At 38.8% G+C, this 21,299-nt stretch overlaps 9 protein-coding genes across 9 annotated transcripts; 6 read left to right on the forward strand and 3 right to left on the reverse strand.

Moving 5' to 3' along the window:
• Nucleotides 1-17: 17 nt before the first annotated feature.
• B0P05DRAFT_519294 (glycogen debranching enzyme) lies at nucleotides 18-4,930 on the reverse strand (the record flags this gene model as incomplete). Its single annotated transcript, XM_051575735.1, has 6 exons — nucleotides 4,712-4,930; nucleotides 4,556-4,668; nucleotides 4,471-4,503; nucleotides 3,890-4,416; nucleotides 2,549-3,831; nucleotides 18-2,501 (listed from the first exon to the last, which is right to left on the reverse strand). Exons 1-6 carry the CDS (start codon nucleotides 4,796-4,798, stop codon nucleotides 18-20), a joined length of 4,527 nt encoding a protein of 1,508 aa, XP_051429615.1. The 5' UTR covers nucleotides 4,799-4,930.
• A 1,859-nt stretch (nucleotides 4,931-6,789) lies between these two features.
• B0P05DRAFT_564293 (Fumarylacetoacetase) lies at nucleotides 6,790-8,519 on the forward strand. The gene is made up of 7 exons (XM_051580813.1): nucleotides 6,790-6,925; nucleotides 6,977-7,096; nucleotides 7,146-7,318; nucleotides 7,364-7,707; nucleotides 7,755-7,964; nucleotides 8,008-8,156; nucleotides 8,209-8,519. Exons 1-7 carry the CDS (start codon nucleotides 6,830-6,832, stop codon nucleotides 8,401-8,403), a joined length of 1,287 nt encoding a protein of 428 aa, XP_051429616.1. The 5' UTR covers nucleotides 6,790-6,829; the 3' UTR covers nucleotides 8,404-8,519.
• Nucleotides 8,520-11,153, forward strand: B0P05DRAFT_564296 (Six-hairpin glycosidase-like protein; the record flags this gene model as incomplete). The annotated part of the gene is given in 6 exon segments (XM_051580814.1): nucleotides 8,520-9,671; nucleotides 9,720-9,762; nucleotides 9,809-9,951; nucleotides 9,997-10,345; nucleotides 10,391-10,995; nucleotides 11,008-11,153. 5 exon segments carry the CDS (start codon nucleotides 8,520-8,522, stop codon nucleotides 10,936-10,938), a joined length of 2,235 nt encoding a protein of 744 aa, XP_051429617.1. The 3' UTR covers nucleotides 10,939-10,995; nucleotides 11,008-11,153.
• Nucleotides 11,154-11,297: 144 nt separating this feature from the next.
• On the forward strand, nucleotides 11,298-12,443 carry B0P05DRAFT_338729 (uncharacterized protein). The gene is made up of 4 exons (XM_051573571.1): nucleotides 11,298-11,612; nucleotides 11,665-11,907; nucleotides 11,968-12,108; nucleotides 12,154-12,443. Exons 1-4 carry the CDS (start codon nucleotides 11,529-11,531, stop codon nucleotides 12,373-12,375), a joined length of 690 nt encoding a protein of 229 aa, XP_051429618.1. The 5' UTR covers nucleotides 11,298-11,528; the 3' UTR covers nucleotides 12,376-12,443.
• A 71-nt stretch (nucleotides 12,444-12,514) lies between these two features.
• Nucleotides 12,515-14,019, reverse strand: B0P05DRAFT_500354 (S-adenosyl-L-methionine-dependent methyltransferase). The gene is made up of 5 exons (XM_051575431.1): nucleotides 13,782-14,019; nucleotides 13,388-13,544; nucleotides 13,097-13,339; nucleotides 12,761-13,049; nucleotides 12,515-12,717 (listed from the first exon to the last, which is right to left on the reverse strand). Exons 1-5 carry the CDS (start codon nucleotides 14,002-14,004, stop codon nucleotides 12,532-12,534), a joined length of 1,098 nt encoding a protein of 365 aa, XP_051429619.1. The 5' UTR covers nucleotides 14,005-14,019; the 3' UTR covers nucleotides 12,515-12,531.
• Nucleotides 14,020-14,783: 764 nt separating this feature from the next.
• Nucleotides 14,784-16,315, forward strand: B0P05DRAFT_564306 (P-loop containing nucleoside triphosphate hydrolase protein). Its single transcript, XM_051580815.1, has one exon. It carries the CDS (start codon nucleotides 14,846-14,848, stop codon nucleotides 16,292-16,294), a length of 1,449 nt encoding a protein of 482 aa, XP_051429620.1. The 5' UTR covers nucleotides 14,784-14,845; the 3' UTR covers nucleotides 16,295-16,315.
• On the forward strand, nucleotides 16,314-18,361 carry B0P05DRAFT_564308 (Sec23-binding domain of Sec16-domain-containing protein). The gene is made up of 3 exons (XM_051580816.1): nucleotides 16,314-17,031; nucleotides 17,087-17,686; nucleotides 17,729-18,361. Exons 1-3 carry the CDS (start codon nucleotides 16,343-16,345, stop codon nucleotides 18,081-18,083), a joined length of 1,644 nt encoding a protein of 547 aa, XP_051429621.1. The 5' UTR covers nucleotides 16,314-16,342; the 3' UTR covers nucleotides 18,084-18,361.
• Nucleotides 18,354-19,346, forward strand: B0P05DRAFT_564310 (armadillo-type protein). Its single transcript, XM_051580817.1, has 2 exons — nucleotides 18,354-18,828; nucleotides 18,871-19,346. Exons 1-2 carry the CDS (start codon nucleotides 18,493-18,495, stop codon nucleotides 19,318-19,320), a joined length of 786 nt encoding a protein of 261 aa, XP_051429622.1. The 5' UTR covers nucleotides 18,354-18,492; the 3' UTR covers nucleotides 19,321-19,346.
• On the reverse strand, nucleotides 19,347-21,256 carry B0P05DRAFT_564315 (uncharacterized protein). The gene is made up of 5 exons (XM_051580818.1): nucleotides 21,157-21,256; nucleotides 21,042-21,108; nucleotides 20,948-20,978; nucleotides 20,621-20,902; nucleotides 19,347-20,574 (listed from the first exon to the last, which is right to left on the reverse strand). Exons 1-5 carry the CDS (start codon nucleotides 21,209-21,211, stop codon nucleotides 19,354-19,356), a joined length of 1,656 nt encoding a protein of 551 aa, XP_051429623.1. The 5' UTR covers nucleotides 21,212-21,256; the 3' UTR covers nucleotides 19,347-19,353.
• Between the last annotated feature and the right edge of the window lie 43 nt (nucleotides 21,257-21,299).

Below are 21,299 nucleotides of genomic sequence, written 5' to 3' on the forward strand. Positions count from 1 at the left end.
GTATAATAAACATTTTATTAATGTGTACCTTCAATTAAATCATAAAACAAGTCCAAAAGAGTGGCAGAGGACCAAGCTTGTGTTCTACAAGAATCATGGCAATATTCAGCGTCTTTGTTAGTAAGCTCAGGAAGACCACACCAAGGATCTTGGCTGATATAGTCACGGTGTTTGCGTAAAATGCGAGCAATGTCTTGATCAGATAGAGCATCAAAGTAGCGAGCAGCACGGAGATAATAACCAAGAGGCCAAAGCCACTCAGGTCCTTGATGGTAATTACGACCCTTGGATGTTTGGAAATCTTCTGAATCTTCAGAATTATGATAATAAGGTCTGTATTGTTGATCTGCAGAGTCTAATGTCTTCATACCAAGAGGGCCAAGCAAGACATCACGACATAATTGAATACAGTATTTGGCGTGAGCCTTATCAAACAACTCAGGAGCAACAGCCATGGCAATAAAGAGATTAGGGCGCAGTTGGTATTCAGTATAGGCTTCGGTAGCTTTGTAGACATCCTTGTAGATACCACGACGATTGACAATCTTGGTAATCACATCATAGTTTTTGTCTTCTGAAGCATCCAAAGGAACATAATAGACACGCTCAAAGTGTTGCTGTAACAACTTGTTCCAGTATTGATAAGTGATGCTGCCACCTTCAACTTGTTGGACTTGATCTACGCCCTTCCATTGATACTCACCACGCTCAATCAGTTGATTGACCCAGCGAAGTGCACTCTTTAACAAACCAGTAATTTCAGTGGGAGCACCATCACGAGAAGTGCCTGGATGTCCCTTGTTTTTAGCCTTGAGACTTTCACCCATCTTGTCCATCCAAGTACCACAGTTCCAGACATTACCACCCACAAGCACACCAGAATCCCAGTCCACATCAATATCGATATCAAAGCCCTTGTCTGACATTTGCTCATCGATGGCTCGACCTGCTTTATGTTCTCTGAAATGAATTCCACGAGCATGTCGCTCAAAAATCTCTTGGATGACTTCAGCTAGGGTGCAAGAATAAGTGTAGCCTTCTTCAACAGGCACAAATTGATCATCCTTAGGAAACCGACGAGGTACCTGGGCTTTCAAGATGGATTTGCCGTCAGGTGCCATATGATAATAGTCTTGAATGGATTGCATAAAGAACCAGACAGAGTCGCGTGAGTTGTATCGAGGACAACGGACAGAATCCAACAAGTTAGGGATCAAGCCATGACGCAATGAACCAGCAAAGGCAATGATGTGCTGCTTGGCTTCCTCAAAACGACCTGTGACCATCAATGAACCACGAAGAGAGATGCAGACATCACGACCCCAGACACGCATATGGTGTGTAGTGAAATGAGGCAAACCGGCAGCTAAAGAAGGTGTAGATTTGGTAGGGCAAAGGCCAGCAGAGGGTACTTGTCCCACCATTTGAACACTTGTCATACCCAACTGTTTGATAAAGGTGTCACCATGTTGAACTAAAGGAGAGAGTAAGGTTAAGGCATGAGCATACACTTTGTCATAAGCTGTCTTGATCAAAAGAGCAAAATACTTGGGGACCAAGAAATCAGGTAATTCCTTAATCATCACAATACGTTTATCAAACCAAGCAATCAAAGGCTCAAGAGAAGGATAGTCCTTTTTGTATTCCTTTAATCGGTTGACAGTGTATTCAAGAGCCCAAGGTCCTGCACGCAAGTTATCGCAAAGAGGATGGCCCAAATCATTATTCGTAATGATAGACTTCAAGACAGACATGAACCCTTGAAGACCAGCATAGACCAAGCTACCAAAATTAGGTACATTGTAAACACCACCACCAGGAATACTGTCTCTTTCTTCACTGTCACAACGATACAAGATAGCATTGATAGCAAGCAAATCAAGATTTTTAACAACATCATCGTCGATGGACATAACTAATTTATGCGTTTGATCATACTTGGAGTCAATGGATGTCTTGATAACACAGATAGAACCGGGAGCAAAGTTATCAGAAAGAATTACTTCAACAAATTGACCCTTTTCGTCTTGATGTTGTTCAAACCGAGGAGATTCGAGTGTTTCTAAATGACTAGGAAGCCCCTCTAAATAGCTCGACTCTTTAGCTGTATGATCGTCTACCTTGAGTGAATAAGCAAACAAAAATTCAGCTTGAGATTTACGAAGACGGATAGGTGAATGACCTGTGCCTTGACCGGGGAAAGCAGTTCGAGAGATCATCAAGTAACCATCATGAGAGCCGGGATGTTGACGATGGACCAACAAAAAGTCGTTCTCTTGATGCACATGCACTTCATGATAGCCTTCAAGACACATCTTGATATGCAAATCTAATAACTTGTGCTTGACTTCAAGAATACCTGATTCACGCTTAGGATTAGGGTTGTACTTGCGCTTTTCGTTTACGATATCAAGAAGACGAGGGTATATTTCATCATAACCTTTTACGCTACCAACAGCACAATCAGAAAAGGCAACAACGGCAGCATTGGGAAGAGCATCCTAATTGATAGATAAGTAATCCATATATACATAATTCTTTGACTTACCTGAGGTGTTCTCTTTTGTAAAGGAGTTTCGTTATCATGAGTACAATCCATGAAAAGAGCGCGAGGCATACTTCCACTAGTAACAGGGATACGAAGTACATGACTGTATTCTTTACCTTCATAGGGAACCTTCTTCCAAACCATATCTTCATCCATACTTCCAACAGGTTTACCACCATGACGATGAGCTAAACGAGATAATTCATGTGTATCCCAAGCTTGCATTGCTTCACGAATCAAAGCATGAATACCTAAGCGAGACACAAAGTCATTATCTCTTTCTGCAGAACCAGTGAACAATTCAGCCAACACGTAAAGATCAGAACGGATCTTACGAGCAGCATCCAAAAAGTATTCAGCCACATGAATAGGTGTCGAATGACAGTTATCGATACGGATACCATGGAACATACCGGCAATTTGTTCGGTGTAATCCTTCATGTGCTTCCACAACCAAGGATTGTCTTTAGGTGTCTTACCATAACGAAGCTTGACACAGTCTCCCCAGATAATGACTTCACGGCGTAGATAAGCAGCTGAGCCGGGACCAGCAAAATCATTTAAAGGATCAGCGTTCCAAATCCAGCCATTGTTGGCTAACATCATACTGCCCTTGGGATGCTTGTTTTTTTTGTCTTCAAGGCGAGTAAAATAAGTTTCAATCAGAGGGTTGGTCTTGGTGATTTCGCCTAGTTTTGGACCATTTTCAGCTAAACGAGTAAACAAGAGACGGCCTTTGATATTGTCAAGAGCAATGCGACATTCTTCATCATATTCTTCATAAAGAGGAAGATTGTAGTCATTCAACAAGCTTTGGAAAGAATCCACAAGACCATTCACACGATCCTCTGAAACTTGGTTAAGGCTGGAGATATGATTGAAAGCCAACAAGAATGAAAGTGCGTGAGAAATATCAACAGACTTGTGGAAACGAGTTCCTAAATGACCGTCCTTGACAACATCTTTACCAAAAAGAATAACGCGTTCTTTCGTAGGTAAATGGTCCACATCTTTGTAAAGAGAAGGATCGCATTGGATTTTGCGTAATTCAAGTGCTTTACGGATCTCTTGTGCTTGTTTTGCAACATCAATGACTTTGAATTCATATAGCTTGAGGTCCTTGAGGGTATGATGCTTGATGTACTCGACGATCTTATCAGCATCGTTACCTGATTGCACATGGGTAGGAAGTCCTACTTCTTGCATTTGACCAGAGAGCTCAATCAATGCCGTATCAAGCTCATAAGCAGGTACCAAATGAGGTGAATTATGAAGGTTATAACCTATCATACAAAAAAAAAATAAATGTCCTGTTCAATACATAGAAACGCCTAATTTTACCAGCTTCAGGATGTTCCAAAAGAAACTCGGTACTGTTACTTGTATGATTCCAAACAACATCTGAAAGACTGAGAATGCCATGCTTGGTGCGAATCTTTTGAATAGCAGACTGGACAATAGCCAACTTGTCTTTGGCGGGCTTTTTGCGATCTTTTTCATCAAATACATCGTCATCATAAGTAAGCTGGTCAGCAATACTGTAAGGTGAGTTGGACGAACCGCGTTTTTGAAGTGGTACAAAATGAATCATGTTGTAGCCAGCATACTCCACTTCTTTCATCAAAGAATCCCATTGAGTGATGGGACCCATCCATTTAGGCACCATGGACAAAATCATTAAACCATCCAAGGGTAGCAATTTGCCTTGACTACGAGGCAGTTCAATACGCGGTTCAGCAATAAAGTAACCAATGTCGGCCACTTTTTTGTTGTTGTCTTCAATGTATTCTACTTTGTATTGATAGGCACCTGGAATATCCAACTTGATATCACAATAAGCATGAAGGAGATTAGGATCTTTGATAAAACTATACACACACAAGAAGGTATCAGGTTATGGGTTTGCACAAAGGCTTACTTACTTGACAGGATGAAAAGTATGTCTTTCAAATTCACTACATTCGTATAAGAAACAAAAAACTTTCCAGAAACACACATGTTACTTACCCTCTTACTGGATAGTTGGTATACAAAGTAGGTTTACCACCAGCAGCTAAAGAACCAGCCTTCAAAATGATACGGAGCATCACGTCATCTTTGGAGAGAGGAATACGAATATACTATGGACTGTTACGCGCTTTATTGAGGGACTGCATAACTTACGGTCTTATCATGTGTAGGTGAGCCATTGTCAGCCAAAGTAAGGGCATACAAGTGAGGGATGTTTTTTGCTTGTTTGGCGTTCACCATGTTATGAATAAAAGAAAAAGAAAAACAAACAAAGTGATCTCAATTATCTGACGGGAAACTGTATGGAAAAATGAGGGGAAAAAAATGATTCTCAGATAGAGCAGTGATCTTCTTGTTGTTGCGCCTTGTTCTATTTTTGTTGGTTTGGAGTTTGAAATGATTTTTATGCAAACAGATTTTAATGGTCCTTGAAAAGAGTGAAACCTCAAGTGTAGTACAAAGATACCTGAGCGCAACAAATCATGACGTATTTTGTCATACAAAAAGTAAATAAAATATCGAAAGAAGCATTCAGAATGGTCTCATTTGAAGTGAGGGATACATCAAACGGAAGAAATGGACAACATTATTTTCAAAAACAGTTCAGGAAGCCAGCATAAGATTGAGAGAACCGAGATCATAGAGTACTAAATTGAGATTGATGTACAAAAAGCGCCTTTTTTTTTAGAACTGACAATCATATTTTTTTTTAAATCAGTGGAAAGCTACATCAATTTCACTATAAGTTAAGAAGTACAGTAAGGCTTCAGATGATTCATAAATCTCTCAATAATACTCGAGACATCAAGTTCAAAACAACACATTTGGTTTGCTCGATTTTCTTTTTTCACTTAGATAAACGCAGTTAAAAAAATCAACAACAGTCAGAAATACGCTTATTGTTCGTGTAAATACTTTGCATGCATTGATTTAACTAACGATTCATAAAAAAGATAAATACAAAGAATTCCACAAGTACTCAAACGAAGTATAAAACACGCTTATTCATTGCTAGGGTTGCTAAATGTCTGTAGATAATAACTACTAACATATAGTATGCATTTGGAGTTGATTTGGACTAAGAAAAACGACTTGTGAAAAATGGCCAAAATGTCATTCGACCAAAGGATATTAGTCATCAAAAAAGCTCGTTTGATAACTTTGGATCTTCTTTTTGATACCGTAGAATGAAAAACAGAGCTATTGACGGCTTTAGGCACTCAAATTGTGCATCAGACGCTCTAGTTTTTGATGAACATGTTTGCTTTCCAGTTGTACTATAAAAGTATTGCGATAAGAGTGAAACCCCTCAAAAACGTTTTCGCCTATTTATTTGATATTTTAGGTGCAAAATTATTGTGTTCTCTGTATTAATAGACTCAAAAAGCAAAGATCTACAACTTTCTTCATTACACCAAGACCCAATAACCGCGTCTTTATGCAGTTTTCGGCAAAAGCTTGGTTTTTGATGCTTAAGGAAATTCAATATCCGGCATCAGTCATTTTGTGCGTGCATGATGAAGCTCTATACCACTCAAGACGCACAAAGTCAAAAAGATTATGGATAGATGTATTGGTAAAAATTGTACATAGAATATATCTGCTATAGAAATAAGGTTAAATGGCTTCAGAAAGGACGATACAGCCTCAACTGTACATTGTAATTGGAAAGAAAGAGACCGTTTTCAGTATATAGACGAGCAGATCATATGATAACACTTGACACTTTTGAGGCTCACAAGCAGCACCTACGGTTATCATAAGCGCAAATTATGTTGTATATAAGTGAAAGACAAAAAAGTAAGTTGCAGAATAAATTAGGCATACTTTAAAACTTACGGAAATGCTTGCATCAATCGTTCTTCCAGAACCAATATGCTTATCTAAGAATGATCACTTTTTGGAGTGGACAGAATGCTCCACATATCAATCATATTTCACATAGGTTTTTAGAGGCAGATGTTTATATTAATTAATTTGTATGTTATCAATGATTGACAATTGATGTTTTGCTTTGCTACCATCTAACAAGTCTCAATAACATTTGCACGATGCGCTTTATACGCCAGCAATCAAAGCTTGCTAGAATTTAATTTAAGCTCTCTCTTAACTACGGTGAGCCGTTAAAAAGTACATTTCGTGTCACACCAGATCACAAAAAGTATACCACGGTCAGCTGATCTGGGCTGTATAAATAAAATTGACGCCTTGTATCTCTCCAGAATGTATCTTATTTCTTTTGCTTTATTCTATTACTCTATTCTAAGGAACATGTCAGCTGTCACTGAAAGCTTTGTATCTGTGTCAAAGGAATCTGATTTCCCTATCCAAAACATCCCATTTGGTGTCTTTTCCACAGCTGAAAAGGTAAATTCATGTTTGAAATACCATTGCTAAATCAAAAAAAAAAAAATCTAGGACAAGCCTCGCGTTGGTACTGCTATTGGCGACCACGCACTTGATTTATCTGAAATTTCTCATGCTGGTTTGTTGGATCATGTTCAAGGATTGGAAAATGCAAGTGATATCTTTAGTGAGGTAAGCACTTCTTGTCATGTAGTAAATTTATTGATATCAAATCGTATAGTCAAGCTTAAACAAGTTCATGTCTTTAGGACGTCCTGTCTGGAGAGCCACTCGCTCTGCTATCCAAGAAATCTTGTCAAAGGACAACTCCAAGTTAAGAGATGATGCTGAATTGCGCAAAAAGGCTCTCATTCCTCTCTCTCATGTCCAAATGCATTTGCCAGCTCAAATTGGGTAAGTGGGAAGGTAAAGCTGTTGTCAAACTTATCAAAATATTAGTGACTACACTGATTTCTATTGTTCCCGTGAACACGCTACTAATGTTGGCATCATGTTCCGTGGCAAAGATAATGCACTTCAACCTAACTGGCTTCATATCCCTGTTGGTTATCACGGTCGTGCATCTTCCGTCATTGTTTCTGGTACAGACATTCGTCGCCCAGCTGGCCAAAGACTCCCTGCAAAAGATGCCAAGGCTCCTATTTTTGGCCCTTCTGTTAGATTAGACATTGAATTAGAAGTTGGATGGTTTGTTGGTAAAGGAAACAATCTTGGTGAGCCTATCGATATCAATCGTGCACAAGATCATATTTTTGGTCTTGTATTGGTGAATGATTGGAGTGGTATGTTGAACGTTGATGTGCAATTCGATTAAAAGTTATCTTTCTAGCTCGTGATATTCAAGCCTGGGAATATGTTCCATTGGGTCCCTTTTTAGGTAAAAACTTTGGCACAACAATCTCCCCATGGATTGTTACTTTGGACGCCCTTGAACCTTTCCTTACAAACGGACCTGATCAAAAGGAGCCTGAGCCATTACCTTATCTTCAAGAAAACAAGCCTTCTGCCTATGACATTCGGCTTGAAGTTCAAATCAAACGTAAGTGACAATGGTAAAGAAAAGAGACATTGAATCATCTTAGCTGCCGAATCTTCCAAATTTGAAACTGTGACCGTTTCCAATCTCAAACATATGTACTGGTCCATTACTCAGCAATTAGCCCATCATACTGTCAATGGCTGTAATATGAGACCAGGCGACATGGGTGCTACTGGTACAATCTCTGGTCCTGTAAGTACTAAGCGATGACAAACAACTTATTCATCCATGTTTTTTTTTGTAGGAAAAAGGATCTTATGGTTCATTATTAGAAATCACATGGAGTGGCAGAGATAAAATCACTTTTGAAAATGGCGTTGAACGTCTCTTTTTACAAGATGGTGATGAAGTCAAGATAACAGGTCAAGCAAGCACAGGTGAATATACCATTGGTTTTGGTGAATGTAATGGTAAAATCCTTCCTTCTTTGTACAACTAGCAAATGACTTCATGTTCAACTGGCTTTTGGCTCTCCGCAAGTCAAACTAGCATAAAAAGTGTTGTAATATTTAATCTTTTTTATTTTTTTTTCTTTCTAAAATAAAACAAAACGCAATGTCTTTTAATGATCGAGAAGATAACAAAGATAGATCGTATGGTCTCCAACTAGAGTACGAAATTGAAGAAGCCGAAAAGCCCTGTGAGCAATTGCCTGATGGTGTTCGCTATATTGCAGATACTCGCCGTCAAAGCATCAAGCCTTATCAGCCTGACCATCAAGAAACCTCATCCACAACCAACCTTGAAGATACCCGTTGTAATGTTCGTAAGCGAGGCTACTTGCCTATTGAAAATTATGGTATTATTGGTAATATGCGAACCATTGCATTGGTGGGTACAGATGCATCCATTGACTTTTTCTGCTTCCCTAAATTTGATTCACCCAGTATTTTCTGTCGTATGCTGGATAAAGACAAAGGCGGTCATTTCTCTATCTCCCCCAGAAAGCCTCACACAAGCAACAAACAAATGTACTTGCCCAACAGTAACATCTTAGCCACTCGATTCTTGTCTGATGATGGTGTAGCTGAAATCATTGATTATATGCATGTTCCTGCTCAAGGACAACGCGAATACACGAAACCTTTATTACCTTGGGTGATCAGAAAAGTGCGCGTCATTCGTGGCACTGTCGAATTCAAGATGGAATGCTATCCTGCTTTTAATTATGCTATGAGCGAACATACGACCGAGATCGTAAACGAACATCCATCGGAAGATCAAAAGAATATTGCGGGCCTTGAAGCGCAATTGTATCCAGAAGAGGAAACACATTATTACACTGGCAATGATCGCGTCGTGTTCAAGTCTAAGGATCTAACGATAGATTTACGTCATTTAGTGAGATGTGGTGATTTCGATTGTCCTGCAATTAAGATCAATGTCGACAAACATAGTAAAGAACACAAGGGTCCTGGTGTATGGGCCGAATTCGACTTACAAGAGACTCAAGAAGTGACATTTGTGTTGCGTGAACCTCCTGCTCCTCGTAAACAACACGCAAACAAGAGTAAGGAAGAATCAATTGCTGAACGTCGACTTCGATTGGCTACAGACCCTCCCTTGACCATCAGTTTACTCGACGCTCTCTTTAGACAAACTTCTCAGTATTGGTTAAATTGGGTCTCTCAAAGTACATATAAAGGTAGCTGGAGAGAAAATGTATTGCGAAGTGCATTGACACTAAAGCTGTTGACTTATGAACCCGTAAGTATCACAAGCATATTAGTAAGCCTATTTACATCGTTATTCTAGACTGGTGCGGTTGTGGCAGCTCCTACCTTTGGTATTCCTGAAGGTAAGCACACACATCTATCGATCAACTGGTATTCATCCTGTTTTAGCTATTGGCGGCCCACGTAATTGGGATTATCGATATGTATGGATTCGAGATTCTTCTTTTACTATCTATGCTTTCTTGAGACTTGGTTTTACTCATGAAGCAGGTGAATACATGAAATACATTTCTGAACGGTGCAGTGACTTGGTAAGTAGTCTTTATTTTACCTTTGTTTTTGACTCCTTGTATAAGAATGAAGATGGCTCTTTGAATATTATGTACAGTATTGATGGTGTCAAGAAACTGGATGAGTACGAATTAGACCATTTGGATGGCTATAGAGGCTCTCGTCCTGTTCGAGTGGGTAATGGTGCTTATGATCATCTTCAGTTAGATATCTATGGTGAATTAATGGATGGTATCTATTTATACAACAAATATGGTTCACCCATTTCTTATGATATGTGGTGTTCTATTCGTCAACTTGCCAACTATGTTTGTAAAAACTGGGACGTACCAGACATGTCCATTTGGGAAGTTAGAGGCCGTAAGCAACAATTCACGTATTCACTTGTGATGTGTTGGGTTGCTTTAGATCGAGGTAAGAATATATATGTGTAAGGGACAGCAGTTGAATGATGATTAGCTTTACGATTGGCTGAAAAGCGTGTCTTTCCTTGTCCTGACCGAAACAAATGGATGACAGCCCGTGATGAAATTTACGAATTAGTACAAAACAAATGCTACAACAAAGAACTCAAGATGTTTTCTCAAAGTGTTGAATCACCTGAAGCGCTAGATGCTAGTACACTTATCATGCCTTTGGTCTTTTTCTCTTCGCCTACAGATCCTCGGTTGTTAAACACCATTCGCCGTACACTTTTGCCTCCTGAAAAGGGTGGATTGGTTGCCAATGACCTTGTATTTCGTTATAACTTTTTGACTACAGATGATGGTGTAGGTGGTCTAGAAGGTGCTTTTTCCATGTGTACATTCTGGCTAGTGGAAGCACTGACAAGAGCAGGAAGATATGATAGAAAATTATTAGACAGAGCCGTTGTTATGTTTGAAAAGATGCTTTCTTACGGTAATCATCTCGGTCTGTTTTCCGAAGAAGTTGCCAGATCTGGTGAATTGTTGGGCAATTTCCCTCAGGCATTTACACATTTATCGTTTATTAGTGGTAAAGTATAAAGAGAGGGACTAAATGAAATCTGAGGAGAAAGGAAAAAGATAAGGGAGAGAGAGAGAGAGAGAGAGAGAGAGAGAGAGAGAAGAGAAAGAGCTAGAAATTAATCCTATTCTATAGCTGCCTTTAACCTGGATCGCGTTTTATCTAATAAGCACGCAGATATGCAATAAGTGTGTCTGTCTAGGCTGCATAGTAAAAAAAAAAAAAAAAAAAAAAAAAAAAAAAAAAACCACCATTGTTATTATTTACTTACAAGTTAAAATAAATAAATCTTCATACTTTAAGATACACAAGCTTACTTTTCAAACCATCCGAGAAAGACCAGTTATTTGATCTTCTCCTTTCTTCTTTTTATCAACCTCTCTTTTCTTTTCTTTCTGTTTTTCTCTCTCTCTCTTTCTCTCTTATATATATATACATATATATATATATATTCTTCCCCTTTTTTCTATTATAAAGTTCAAACTATTTAATAAAGGCAGCAGTAACATTCCATCCAAGTTTGTTTAATAGTCATTAGCTCTCTTTTATCTTTTTTTTTCCTTTATACATCCCCCTCTCTCTCTTTTTTTTTTCTCTCTCTCTTTATATCATGACAATGGAAATGAAAAGTGTCAGACTTTATTTCAGAGGAAAGAAGTTTGATGATCAATATACCTTTGACCTTCAGAACAATGTAAATAGGCACACATCATTTGATCTATTTGGAATTTAACCATATTGAATAGCTCACAGTACAAGACTTTTGTTCTATTGTTGCCCTCTTTAATGAAGCAGCAAGGAAAAGATCTCCACCAGGTTCAACCTTATTTTGGGTCGTTTTCTTGATCTTTCTCTGGTTAAGTGCAGCTACTTCTTTTTATCTTTTGTGGATTCAGTTCAACAATCCTTATATCTTAGTCGCTTTACCGGCTTTTATGATCATTAGTTTTTTGGCTACATTGTTATTACATCGGAACAAAAGAATCAAGGTAAACTATCCACTTGGTTTCATTTTTTTTTCTTTCTTTCTCTCTCTAAATGGTTCATAGTTTGAAGAAAGTATTCTTCAGATATGTAGTCAATTAAATGCCACCGAGAACATCCGAGGTATCAACTTTCGGTTCAGTAAGAACAGTATGGATGTCACACCTTACAGTATTCATTCATTAGCCGGTCTTCAATCTGTCTATGTAAGTCATGTCTGGTGATGACAAGTGACTCAATTTTATGTTTAGGCTATTGATATTGAATTTGATGATCGGTATGTTGCTCTTAAAAGCCGTCAATTCAACCGACGTTCACCTTCTGGAGATAATGACTGTATCACTTCTCCAAAACAAGCCTATGTAAATTACTATTTTGCTGATGAAAAAGACCCTCATTGTAACATGTTCCAAGAGCCTCTACCTTCTTGGTCGCCACCTTACAGTGAGAAAATGATCCATCATTTAGTCTGATATGAATCAGTTGTATTATTTGAATAAACAAGCATAGAAACTTATTTTGTGCTAAGCACGTACATGATCATGCAGAAAAGGGAGAAAATCCATTGTTCATGTCGATTCAGGGTCCCCCTTTTTTTTTTTTTTTTATTTACAGACATTTGTAAAACATTAATTTATTTTCTTTTGTGCATATGCAAAATGAATATTTTCAAATGTTTTGTATTCATCTGCTTCTCTCCAACATGACTTTAGTCTCTTGCTGTATTCTTCTGCTGAAATATCCCCATATTGACACAAGAGTGGACAAAATGCTTGATAATAGGCTTTCCAGGTCTGCATTGTCAACTGTCCAAGCTAATGATGTGTTATGACATGATTTATCACCCTGTCTGCTTACCTTTCCAGCCCATTGACCTCCTGGACACGAGACATACATGGAAGTCGTGTTTATTAAAGCATGCGTTTGTTCTAGTCTTTCTTTTAAAGTACGACCAATATGTGGATCCTGATGATGATCAGACATCAATTTCATCAGTTTTTGATTAAAATCCTGTGTAATAGGGCCTGGACGATGAATTTCAATGTCTGTCTCCACCCATTCAATCCAGCCTTTGGGTTTAAGAACACGTATCAATTCAGACAACACACTGGCCCATTTATCTGCTGTAATGCCTTGTCCCATAAACCTAAAGCATTAATAAATCAGTATCAATGCAGCACGTATGTTTCTAACCTCATGAATACATAATCAAACGTATTGTCTTCAAAGGGCAATTTATTGAGAATGTTGCATTGATAAAAAGCACAATTGGAAGGTATAATATCTTTTGGGTAAATAGGTGCGATGTCTATACCAATCACAGTTGATTTTGGATATTCACCTGCAATTTCCATTGACCAAGCACCTGGACCACAACCCACATCCAAGACACGACCACCTTTTCTTAATACTTCACTGACTGGAGCTAAATAGTTTCTAACAAGTTATCTGTCAATAACCAGAGACTTATGTGGAGTAGTTTACCCTTGAATAGCAAACCGAACCATAAAATGTTGAAGATGAAGTCGATCCACTTCTTCTTCATCACAAGGTAATAAATAAGTAGAGCCTTCGATATGATGGTATTTTCTTTCTCCAAGTGTTCGGTATAAAAAAGACTGTTCTTGTGCTAAATGGTATTCTGTTACTTGCCTTAACTGACTACTTGTGAGGCTGTTTCTGTTATATAGACTCGAGTCTGAACTAGATCGAATGCTCGATCGATTCTCGAGCTGTTCTAGTGCAAGGGGATGTATTAGATGAGGACGCTGTGTATCATGTTTGGCGAATGTATCATTGGTAGGGGTATAGTTTAAAGTATGAATATCAGAAAGTGTAGTATGACAAGATAATTGCTTTGTTAAAGGGGTATGATCACTTTGTTGATAGACAAAGGTGTTGTCAACATAGCTATTATTTCTGGGTAAATTTTTACTACTGCCTCTTTGAAATAATTTAGAGAAGACAGGTCTCTTATTGGTATTGGTGGGATGTGTTACTGCTGCAGGAGAAGATTGTTTTCTTGGTTTAATGCGGTTATGGTCATTTGTGATAGCTGGTAAAGGATATTGTCGTTTATAAGGCTCATCAGTGTCATTCATATGCCATTGTCGAATATTGTCTAGGCAAGGATCTTCATTGACCATGGTGGTACTTTCACGATCAATACGCGAAGTTTGATTACCCATATTAATACAAAAGAGAGAAGAAAAGAAAAGAGAAAGAGAAAAGAATAAAAAAAGAAAGAACACGTCTACATTTCAAATTTAAACAGACACACATTCAATGATTTCATTAGCTACTTTAAGACAGATGGTAATAATTGGTACAACGTTAAAATGTCTAATTCAAGCAACATGAAACGACCCTTCTTTTATTAAAATGTGCAAGGGGGCTTAACCCTTGTGTGTGTTTTCATTTTTTTTTTTTAGTATTAGCAATATCAGTATGAGATCAGAAAGGTGTTTCCACCAGGGCGCGTTATAATCAAATGACGAAGTTCATCCGAATACCCGCTTTCATCATCTGAAAATATAAATGTTGCAGTGCCGTAGCATCTGCTAACAGATTATTTTCCTACTGATTGGTAAAGAAACAAAAAAAATGCAAGCTTTGAAGGTCTTTTTATACCTTTTGAAAACAAAAAAAAAAAAATTTTTTTTTTCTTCTCAGACAACATCGTCACAGTCTCAAGAAGGGACTGTCTATAGTAAATTTCTTAAAAGAGGGACTGTACTTTTCACAACACTTTATTGGTCCATGATCCTTCTTGTTACAATGCATCCATTGATAGCTATATCCCCCCCCCTCCTCCTCCTTAATTTATGAATGCTCTTCTTAAGCTTAGTCGGAGTGCTCTTCCATACTCTATTGATTTTTCTTTTTTTTAAAAAAAACTATTGAAGAGGAGAAATTTTTTTGTCTTTTTTAATTCTTGAAACCATGCTTTCACTCAAGATATGTATACGATCCTTCTCCTCAACTTGCAATGTTCAGTCCAAACGATCAGCACTTCGTAAACCTAATATATCTACACTCACTAAACATTTAAAGCCGGATGGCATGAATGGTCGAGAACGCCGTGACTTACTCCGTGCCTCACTTAAACACAATAAACCCAAGACATCCAATGCTCCTTATATACCCATCAAGAGACGACTTGAGACCATCAAGACACCCACTGAATTAAATGCAAAACAATTGGCTGCTCATTTAGCTCAACAGACCTGGGATGATCTTAAACTATCGTCTGATGCCATCAAGGCTATCAAGACAGTCTTGAACGAATCTGCAACACCTACCGAGATTCAAGCACTGGCTATTCCTCCTCTGCTTGATCGCCGTAAGAGACACGTTCTTGTGGCTGCAGAAACAGGATCCGGCAAGACATTTGCTTATTTGTTGCCTACGATCGATATGCTCAAGGCCGATGAAAAGAAATGCAAGCGTCGATTGGATCACCCACGTGCGATTGTGTTGGTGCCTACACGAGAACTGGTACATCAAGTGGTCAAGAGCTGTAAGTCACTCGGTCATATCAGCAAGTTTCGTGCAGTAGGATTAGAAGGTCGGACAGCACGTAGTCAAGTGGCCAGCATGTTGGCTAATGGCCCTATTGACATCTTGGTCACGACACCCACTACGTTGTTGGCCTATCAAAAAGATCACACAGTGTCATTAGCAGACACACGCTACTTGATTATGGATGAAGCTGATTCACTGTTTGATGCTGGATGGGGTCAAGATTGTCGACAGATCATTCAATCCGTCCAACGGGTGGCTGACAAGACAGGCGCACCAGAAAAAGTGATCGTTGTCTCTGCCACACTTCCTAAATCAGTCCATAGCACATTGGATAGTTTGTTCCCTCAAATGGTCAAGATCACCACACCTTCACTTCATAAAGCATTACCTAACCTAAAGCAATCCTTTGTGGATCTACAAAGGTTCCAGGGCAATCGCCAGTTAGCTCTACTTGAAGTGTTGAAAAAGAACATCAAGGACGATAAGACATTAGTGTTCTGTAATACCAAGAAATCAGTGGAACTGGTCCACCAATTCTTGGCGAGTAAAAACATCCATGCTGTTGCTCTCTATAAAGATGCTCCCATCAGTCGATCTGAATCTTTAGCCTTGTTTGCTGGTCCTGTAGAAGAGAATCATAATGTACTTATCAGTACAGACATTGCTTCTCGAGGCATTGATACGACTTTTGTGGACCATGTCGTCTTGTATGATTTCCCTACATCTGTAGTAGATTATCTTCATCGTGTAGGCCGTACAGCGCGTGCAGGTCAAGTAGGTAAAGCCACTTCACTTATCGGTCGTAAAGACCGCATGATGTCGGATCGTATTCGTCGTGCCATTCGTGAAGGCAATGTCATGACATGAAATAAAATTTTCGTCATCTTTTTTTTTTTCTTTCTTTGTTTCTTTATCATGTCTCAGCAACAAGAGTGGTATCAGTTTGATCCTAATGTTCATTATTACTACGATGAACATCAACAGGTTCATTATTATGATCCTAATACCAACATGGAGTGTCCATACCCTTCTTATGCACCATCTTATACCCCTCAAGCTTATTCTCGACAACCTACACCCGATGTCTTGTTACCTTGTCCCGATCCTACGTGCGATGGAGAAAATAAACCAACGAGCAAGTTTTGTGAGGAATGTGGACGACCTTTAACCCATATCTCTCGATCAGCAACACCTGCCAGTATGGCTCATCCACACATGAGTTATTATCCCTCAAGACCATCGTCCACCACGATGCATACGCCATCCATAGACCCATTAGACAGAGCACGCGGCTGTCCTGTTGTCTGCTGGGGGTTTGGTGGTAAAATGGTTGTCTCATTTCCTCGGATGGAAACAGATTATTATACTTCGACCGTCAAGTCAAAACCAGGCCTTGTTCAGATTCGACGTCGGAAACCAACACAACCTGTCTTGGGTCCTGTCTTGATGGATCCCAACATGAGCACGAAACAGAAAAAGAAACAAGTGAGTCAGTATATGCAGCATCAATTGGACCTGTTTGAACAACAAGCTCAAGATAACAAAATACTTTTATGGAGACTTATCAAGACCATGATGGAAACAGAAGGAAGCTTGAATGACAAGTAAGTATGTATAAGATGGGATTATGGTAGATCATCTCTCTCTCTTTCTTTATAGACATACCATGGATCAAGCTATTTTGAATGTCATTCGACCTCCTTTATTAACAGAAGAACAAGATCATTTCTCATTCCCTAATGCTATTGATCAAGACAATGTGAATTTATCTGATCAAATACTGGCCAAAATGGAATACTTGTTAGTGGCAGGCAATCGTCGTGATGCTGTGGACTATGCCGTTCAAGAAGATTTATGGGCTCATGCATTGATTATCAGTAGTTGTGTTGATAAACAACTATGGCAACAAGTCATTCAACAGTTTGTTGACCGAGAAATGAATGCTGCACCCGATCAACGACTGAATCGCGTATTTCATAATATTGCAGGCAACAATCAGGCATTGCGTGTCATGTATCGCTTGTTTTCAGGTGCAGGTGCAAGTGCCATGCAAGAATTTATCAAGTTAGATATACAGCATGTTCATACACCTTATGGGTTAAAGACGGTGACTCCTGCTATAGATAGACAACAATTGGTGTACTGGAGAAATACAGTGGCTATTATCTTGGCTAACCGAACACCTAAAGATGTAGAAGCATTGGCTGCGTTAGGGGATATTTTATCACAACAAGGATGGCTAGAAGCAGCTCATGTCTGGTAAGTAAATACATCTGTTTGTTGGGTTCTTACTTTGTTAAGTTATGTATTAGCATCTCCCTTTGCTGTCCATTCAGGTATAGATACACCTCAAGTACGGTTCACATTGTTAGGTACACATCATGCCAAAGAAACAGAATTATCTGAAATCTACGAATTTGTACATTCTCTCTCTACAACTTCAACTACCTGTATGCCTTTCTTACAAGGTTATAAACTGGCTCATGCATGGCGATTGGCAGATGATGGGTATATGGATGAAGCGCAACGCTATTATGAAGCCATTGATCAATGCATCAAAACTGCACAAAGCCCTTATTTACACTCTCATCTTGTAGAGCAATTAGCTGTCTTGGGACAACACTTGGAAGCAGCCACGGGCAAAAAGAGCGGGTAAGGTTATTCAATAACTCATGTGGAGGTCTCATGCTGTTGATAGTGAATCTTGGCTTAAACCTAAATTCCAGAAAAAGGCATTTTCTTCTCTTTGGGGTACATTAGAAGGTAGCCTTACAAAGTTTGTGAGTGGGGATGAACCACCACCTCAAGAACCTTTGCCTCGAAGATCCACTGAAATCATGAGTCGTTATCCTTAAGTCTGTGTGACTTTCTTTTTTTTTTTCTTCTAAAAAAAAAATGCTAGAAACCACCAGAATAAAGTAGTGTGTTTTTTTCTTTCTTTTTTGTTTCTTTTTATACTATGGAAAAGTTACTTCAGTGGGCAGTGAATAACAGTGACCAAAGCTCTTTAGCTGAACAAGCAGCAGCTATTCGACGTGGAGAAGCTCAGCCTGATCCTCAAAAATATGATCCCAAAGTACTTGAAGCTATTCTCGGTAAAGACGATGCCACTCGTATGCGAGGTAAGTCTCTCTTTCGATCAACTTGGATTCTTTCTAACCAGATTCATAGAATCGGTTGAATGTATCAATGATCCTAACGATACCTTGGAAAACAAGGTGATTGCATTAGATAATTTGGAACTTTTGATTGAGGGTATTGATAATGCACGCAACATTGAGAATATGAAATTATGGCCTGGTATTATTCAACAATTGAGTGCTCCTGAAGCTGAAATACGTCAAGGAACTGCTTGGGTGTGTGGTACAGCAGTTCAAAACAATCCTGAAGCACAACAAGCAGTAAGTTGGTCATTTCAATACCCTAGCTCATACCGTAATTAGTTTCTGGAGAACCAAGGATTAGACCCTTTGATTCAATTGTTAAAAGATTCTGAACCATCTGTTTGCAACAAAGCACTGTATGCTATTTCTGGTTTCCTTAAACACAATGCAGCTGGTGTCAAGGCATTCGATCAACACCAAGGTTTTCAAATCCTTCAAGACTTTTTACATTCAGACAATCCCACTGTCTTGAGAAAAGTAGTATTTTTATACAACAGTTTGATCTTTGAAAACGATATCCAATGTGACATTTTAGAGGATTTAGATGCTATTTTGACTCAACATAGTCAAGATGAAGACCTTGTTGAAAAGACACTACGCACTATGCATACATTGGTGATTAAGAAACAACTCAGTTTATCAGACAGTATGAAGCAACACATTCAAGAGGCTCGTAAGCGTTATTCAGATCTAGCTTTAGCAGAATCCGAATTTAAAGATTTAGAATAAAAGTAAAGAAGGAGGGGGTATGTTGTTATTTTTTTAATCTGTATCAAAAGTACATGTTGTGCCATATGTTTTACCCCGAATCACAGCTTCTACTCTTAATTCTACTTCACCAAAATACATCTTGATGGACAAATCTACTTTTTCACCTTCCATGACACCTGTCAAAGCAGGCATAGGAATAGTGAAATTAGCCACTTTGCGTACACCAGGGCTGGTGGTATAACGAGGCATTTCTTCTGTATCTGCTGCATAAAGCGTACATGTGGTATGATGAGGATAATAAGCAAAAAAGTCCTTGCTGACACAGTTATCAATATCCAAGGGTTGTCCACGACGAACATAGACAGAGAATCGATTGTCACAACGTACAGAACCATCAGCACGGATGATTTTGTAACTGGGGGGATCAATGCCTTCTTCAAACGTGGTGGTTGTGTCAATACCATACCAGTATCGAGGAATACGGGTAGTCACAATACGAGGATTCAGGCCAAAATAGACAGCACCACGCACCACAGCCAATTCACAACGAGGGGGGACAGCTACCAGACCAATACGAGAACCAAACTCTTGTTGAACACGCTCAAACAGATAATTACTTGAACCAAAACCACCTACAAGGAACACAGCTTGTAAGGAGCCTGCCTTGACCAATTGATCTTCAATCAAGTTCAAGACTTCCTTAACAACAGGCTCAAACACATCTGATTTGAGTTCAGCTGCTGTCAAACAGAGCATGCCTTCTTCTAATCCAATAGCAGGATTATTAAGTGAACCGAGATTCATAGAAGCAGGCAAAGAAATAAACTGATCTTCAATACCATCAAATTGAGGTTTGATGAGGTCTACAAAGGTATCCATCATGGTCTCAAAAGCAGAAGCAGGAATGCTACTCAAGTATTCCTTGAACTTCTTTTTCAGCAATTTACGCATACGACGATCCAAAAAGACAGAACCACAGGACTGACCATGACCCTTGGTGGATTCCTTGAGTTTTCTGCCACTGTGTTCATCAATTTCAAACACAATCAAGTCCACAGTACCACCACCTGCATCACAGATCATGAATTTGTCACCGTGTCTTAGGTTGAATTGCTCGCATTTCTTTTCACAGTAGAGAGCAGCTGCTTCAGGTTCACTAATCAGCATCAGTCGATCACGGTGATCTGTTTCATCAATCAGGCCTGCCTTGATAGCTGCATCACGCATGGTATTCTTGGCCCTGTCAGACCACATAGCAGGCACTGTAAGACACTGGCATAGATAAATGAGTCAGGCATAGATATGGATTCAAACTTACATATCTAAATTGATGTTGACCATAATTACGAGCAAACCCCTTTTTGAGCTCATTAACGACATGTTCATGAAACGCGCTTAAATAGTCTGCAATAGCATCCACAATAGTCAGTCCATTAGGCAAGGGAGGCAAATCCTTAGCAATGTTTTCATCCAGATAAAGCTTGTATTGTTTTAACAAGACAGAATTACGGGCTGTGGGTCTTTGCATTTCGACACGAGCAGCATTACCCCATTGTGTCATTTGACTTGAATTGCCTTGATAGAAATTCAAAGTAGGTGTCTATAAGATGGCTTAGTATTCATGAACTCTCATCTATTCTGTTACCTTGGGATAGACATTGTTGTTTTGTTTAGGCCTAACAAAAAGAGTTTTTTTTTAAAAAAAAAAAGAAAAGATGAATAAGCGAGATGAAACTTACCATCGTACAATATCAACTACTTCTTCATTTTGTGTATAAGCATAGGCACAACCAGAGAAAGTGGTACCTTTATAAAAGTGAGTCAACTATTACTGTTTGTTTTCAAATAGCTTACCAAAATCAATACCAATCACAACAGGATAGTCGTTTGGATTAAACGTCCTGTTCATTTTATAAGCAATACTAAGAAAAAGAAAAGAAGAAAAAATATATATGTATATATAATTTTGAAACCCAATTAAAAATGAGCTAGAACCC

Source organism: Gilbertella persicaria (genome assembly GCF_025201335.1).
Source record: "Gilbertella persicaria strain CBS 190.32 chromosome Unknown B0P05scaffold_73, whole genome shotgun sequence".
Classification (NCBI taxonomy): domain Eukaryota; kingdom Fungi; phylum Mucoromycota; class Mucoromycetes; order Mucorales; family Choanephoraceae; genus Gilbertella; species Gilbertella persicaria.